This window comes from Sphaerodactylus townsendi, unplaced genomic scaffold, assembly GCF_021028975.2.
Source record: "Sphaerodactylus townsendi isolate TG3544 unplaced genomic scaffold, MPM_Stown_v2.3 scaffold_382, whole genome shotgun sequence".
Lineage (NCBI taxonomy): Eukaryota > Metazoa > Chordata > Lepidosauria > Squamata > Sphaerodactylidae > Sphaerodactylus > Sphaerodactylus townsendi.
Genome location: NW_025950564.1, coordinates 1,834 through 7,203, shown reverse-complemented (window position 1 = coordinate 7,203; position 5,370 = coordinate 1,834). Strand labels below are relative to the sequence as shown.

Genomic DNA, 5,370 nt, shown 5'->3' with positions numbered 1-5,370 from the left:
GATGGAAAGGTGGGGTTTTAAAAAAACCTTGCATATGGATGTCCAGTATCATAAAACACTTCAACACGATGGTCAGACCTGGACTGCCAGCAATTACTGAATAAGCAAAGCGCTAATCAGAGAATGATACAGTGCACAGCCCACCTACTGAGTAGCAAGAGCCAGCTTGGCATAGAGGTTGAAGTGTTGGATTAAGATCTTGGAGACCCAGGTTCAAATCCCCAGTCTGCCATGGAAACTTGCTGGGTGACTTTGGGTCAATCTTGCTCTCTTACAGCTTAACCTAGCTCACTGGTGATGGTGGTGCACATAAAATGGAGGAGGACAGAATGACACTGTAAGCTGTTTTGAGTCTCCACTGAACAGATACGCTAGGTATAAATGAATATATATGTAAACATAAATGCACACAGATCAGAGACTCACATCCAAGATGGGACCGTTGCAGTAGTAACAGCGTGGGGAGAAGAGGTTATGATAGTCCTTCTCGCAGTATGGCTGGCCATCACGCTCAAAGAAGTTCCGTGACCCTATCTCCTCCTGGCAATGGGTACAGACAAAGTGTTCAGGGTGCCACGTCTTCCCCATCGCTGTAACAACCTGAGTGGGGTGAGGGAAGAGGAGGGGAAAGAAGAGAGACTTGGCTTCAGCAGATGCTTCACCTTCCAGGTGTGGGCATCTCATATGACAACACAGCAGGCAGAGTTCAGTGCTAATCAGAGAAACTACTACTAACTTGGGTGGATCCCTGGACTGGGATAGCATGAAAACTGAATTACCTATCATCTCAGGAGAGGGCAGTCCCTCAGGGGCAGGGCAGAGGTCACTGGAGGAGCTTACAGCGTACCTGGCCAGTGGATAAATAGAGTACTTCAGTTTCTTCAGCATCGCCAGTCCGTTCATCCATTTGATTTTAACAGCCCTCCCAGGTGCAGCTCAAGACTCCCAAAGGGGGCTGGTTCCCTTCTACTCACCTGCCCAGCGATTGGTTTCTTGCACGCCCCACAGACTCCTTTGGCGACTGTCGCTACCCCAAGTTTGTTCAAGTCAGATTGAAGGCTCCCAAGCATGCTGTCCAACTGGCTGCCAGGCTTCGGAGGAGTAGAGGATGGGTAGCTATTCCCACTTTTCCCTTGGGACATGAACTGCAAGAGACAGCCAAACCAGAGAGTAGAAGATGAGCATTATATTGAAGATCTTTCCCCACAGAAGACCATCAAGACTCTTTGTGGTCTCTTGACATTGGTTAATAAGAGAAGATAATGTAAACACACAATGGAGCAAAGAATAAAGGATCTAGGCCAGAAGGAGAGATTTCAAGGATTTTGTCAGAGCAAGTAGCCCAAACCAAGAAAGGTAATGGTTGGCACATCTCCAAGGGCAACTGTGAATTAGCAAAAGGCATGCCCTCAGCAATTAATGGAAAATAAAAGGTTGAAAGTTTCCCAGAAAGACAGGTTAGGATAATTTCCAAAACAAATTGCTTTGTCATTAAACAATGCCAAAAATGTGCAGGGAAGTCATGATATATTTATATACCACATTTTTTTCCATTGTGGAATTCAGAGCAGTGTACGCAGGATTCCCTTCAGGCACTGACCAGATTGGGACCAGTTCGGCTTTACCACAGATGCTGCATCATGTGCCCTCAGTCCACCCGCTAAGACAGTATTACATCTCCAACATGAATCAGAACTTAATCTGTGACTTCACTTTTAAGTATACGAGTTATGAGCTCTGTGCTTTTAAATATTCTCTTTTGGGACAAGAAACTACACCTCATCTTCTGCCAGCTATTCCAATGAAGACTGGGGAAGGAGGGAACCATGGGAGAAGGCCAAGTATCCCATAAGCCCAATTCACACATGAACAGACCTGTACATACACACATGCACATTGTTATGAATTTCTATGGAAAAAACATGAACGTATCAGCATGTCTCAAGCAGTCATTCTGCCCTTCAGGGCTCGTGAAAACAAAATGCCTCATCTGCCTTTTCCTAGGAAAAACTATTCACACTCAACATTTAACAATACTGAAAGTCTGCACTTAGCAAACTTCTGGCATGGTGCATTGGAGTCACAGGAGGAATACTAGGGCATAAATTATGGATAATAGTACTTCATAAGCAGAGGTGACTGGGAAGAATTGCAAGGGGGAAGATAGAAAGAGAACTGGGAAGTTCCCCACAATCTCCCTTCCCAGATATTACAAACCTGAGCAAACCTGAAGGAGCAGCCTGGCAGGGTGGGGCTGAGGGGAGGGGTGTGGGGGGTGATTCTCCGCCCCTGACGAGACCAGCTGGTGTGCGCCTGGGGACATGAGACCCCACAGGCCTCTGACCAGCTGTGTAATTTACAGGTAGATATAATGATAATAATAAAGGCAAATAAGAATGTGTATGCTCTGCTAAAAAATAAATACATACACACCGAAAATTTGGTGGTATTATAAGTCAAATGCTGTTTCTAAAAAGCAGCAACCCATATAATTCTGGTCTTGCTAGTTACTTGGGGGGTGGGGTGAGAGTTAGTGGTGGTAGAAAGTGCCATCCAGTCACCAAGTCAACAAGGCATTTGTTTATTTACAGACTATATAGCCCACCTTTCTGCCGTCATCAGAATATAATGGCATGGAAGGTCTGCTCTCGGCTGCTAGACATTTTGTCAATACACACAACCAGAGAATCAACTTATGAGATTTCATCTGGTTTTCAACCGCATACTTTCAGTTATTTCTCGGAACTGATGTGGCATCATGATTAAGAGAATGAGCAAGATCTTGAAAGTCCCTGATGCAAATCTGCCGTAAACTCCCAAGTCTGGTGTGAGGCAAACTCCTCTCTTCTGTCTTGTTTCTGCTGGCAGCTTTCTGCAAGTGCCATCAAAATAAAAATCCCCCTGCCAGACCATACAAGCTAAAAACCCTCTATAGTTAGAAGCAGATTTCCAAAAATGCCAACAACATTCTCTAAGTGCATAACCCACATAAGGTGTTTGGTCCAAAGATGGAAAATCCAAATTGCCCCTCCAAATTGCCCCTCTCTGATAGGTAACTTGGAATATACCAGCAAGCTCTCCTGCATGTCCTAGAAATTAAAGCAAGTTTCACACAGTGATCTAGAGCAACTCCTTACAAGGACACTTTATATATCATGGTTCAGAGACATGTACTTCCCGCGGTGACCCTTAAAGGTATCCAAAATCAGGTAGCTGATATTTGCAAAGACCTTTCTTGGCCCAAGACCCTGGAGACCCACTGCCAGAGTAGAGAACAGTCTAAATCAGGGGGCTTTAAACTGTTTGAGCCTATGGGCACCATTGGAATATTGACACAGCATGGTCAGCTCAGCCACAAAATGGCTATTGCAGATTACCTCCAGTCACACAGCAAAGATCCTTGTGCTATGGTGGCAGCCAAAGCAAATCTTTTTTTTAAAAAAAAAATTGCAGTGTCAATCAAATCTGCAGTGTGCAATCCGAAGTCTTGCTGAGCAGAAGTCCCTCTTGGCCCCACCCACTTTCTAAAAACACTTGCCAGGCATCAGGAAAGGTGTTGGTGGGTACTGCGGTCTACATGGACTAACAGCCTTACTAGGTATCAGGAAGATATCTGATGGAGGCTTGTGTATACAACAGCCCTCACAATAAAACCTGTTGCTCTATACAGAGTCACAGGATGCTGTCCTTCTGCACAGGTATTAGTTATGGACCCAAAAGAACTTATACAGACAAGATTTATATAGTAATTGCTATAATAGAAGTGCAAATAAGTTAGTCAGTGTTACTAGTCCACATTTTTTAAATAATCTGCCTGACTTAATGTGCCTATCCTAATTACCTATGACATTAAGGAAGCCTGGGTTCTGTACCATTTCGTCACTTGAAACAATCTTTACTTGCCAGATGTGGCAATTTCCAAGTCTTTAGTTTACAAGTGTCATTTTTCCCCAGAACTGTACTACTCCATCGATATGAGCCAAGAAAGCAATTATCCCAGTGACAAACAAACATCCCAGCCACGAGTACCAGAGCAAAGTAAACAAGAAGTTCCAATGCGTTCCCAGCCCACACGTTCTTCATTAGAGATATTATGTAAGCTTTCTATTTGAGTCCTGATCTCCGTAAGCTTCCAATATAAGCCTGCAACGTGCCAGGATACTTTAACTCATTAAACTGATAGAATTTTTCTTGCCTTTTCTCCCATTCTCAAGCCAAACTGACATCCTTAGAAAGGTCATGCCACAAGATCTGCGCACTCATGCCAACCTGAAGAAGTCATTGATGCTTCTAAGTTTAGAAGTATGTTTCAGAAATATGCAGGCCATGCTTCGAGAAAAATCACAAGTACGTTCCCCCAGTTCTGTTCATGCCATAAATCAACTTCTATGCTAAGAAAACCATTTTCCACATGGCATGCTAGAGTAGGAATGAGAGAAAATATCCTGCCTTCTCAGGGGTGGGTGGGCAGGCAGCAGGGATACAAGAACCGTGGTCCAAAGGTGGTGAGAAAAAGGCCTGCAAAGCACAATTCGTAATGAGTGCTGCCAGACTATAGCTACATGCATTTCAGAACCAGCAAAATCCCCTGCATACCCTGTTTCCCCTAATATAAGACATCCCCGAAAAATAAGACATAGTAGAGGTTTTGCTGAAGTGCAAAATATAAGGCATCCCCCGAAAGTAAGACATAGCAAAGTTTTTGTTTGGAAGCATGCCTGATGAACAGAACACAGAAAAATAAGACATCCCCTGAAAATAAGACATAGCACATCTTTGGGAGCAAAAATTAATATAAGACACTGTCTTATATTCAGGGAAACACGGTAGGTTTGGATGAGGGTTCAGGTAAATCCTAGATTCCAATCTTGGCTTAGCCACTGACTCCTTGGCCGGAATGGAGCTCAAGCCATTCACTAATCTGCAACTTCTACATTTGTAAAATGGGGATAATGGAAAACTATCCATAGCATTATGAAGAATGGAGAAGAAAAAGCGATCCAGGTTAGGCTAAGCACAATCCCTGGGAATACTTTTCTACGCTGAGCTGCTAATATGCCAGGAATTCTCTTCTAACTATTTCTACGTGAAAAGTGAAGACAAATGAACACTCAGTCATGTGGTACACCGATGCTTCTGCATCATTTTTTCCACCCTGTCAAAGGAATTAAAGCCATGTAGAATGGAGCCAAACAGGGAAAACGAAGACAACTGTCAAAGAGTTGATGGGAACTATTCTGAATATACACCTCGATAGCCTTCCTCATCACACAGTTCTACCTGACAAACGTTCACAGATGAACTTTGGGATAGCCTGGTTTGGAGGAGGGGTCTGCTCTACTGCCGCATGCAAAAAGCTATTTGGCCCAA

At 43.8% G+C, this 5,370-nt stretch overlaps 1 protein-coding gene across 1 annotated transcript; it reads right to left on the bottom strand.

The window, feature by feature from the left end:
- Positions 1-256: 256 nt before the first annotated feature.
- Positions 257-4,512, bottom strand: LOC125425397 (paxillin-like). The gene is made up of 3 exons (XM_048483007.1): positions 4,450-4,512; positions 975-1,145; positions 257-600 (listed from the first exon to the last, which is right to left on the bottom strand). Exons 2-3 carry the CDS (start codon positions 1,140-1,142, stop codon positions 415-417), a joined length of 354 nt encoding a protein of 117 aa, XP_048338964.1. The 5' UTR covers positions 1,143-1,145; positions 4,450-4,512; the 3' UTR covers positions 257-414.
- Positions 4,513-5,370: the final 858 nt, after the last annotated feature.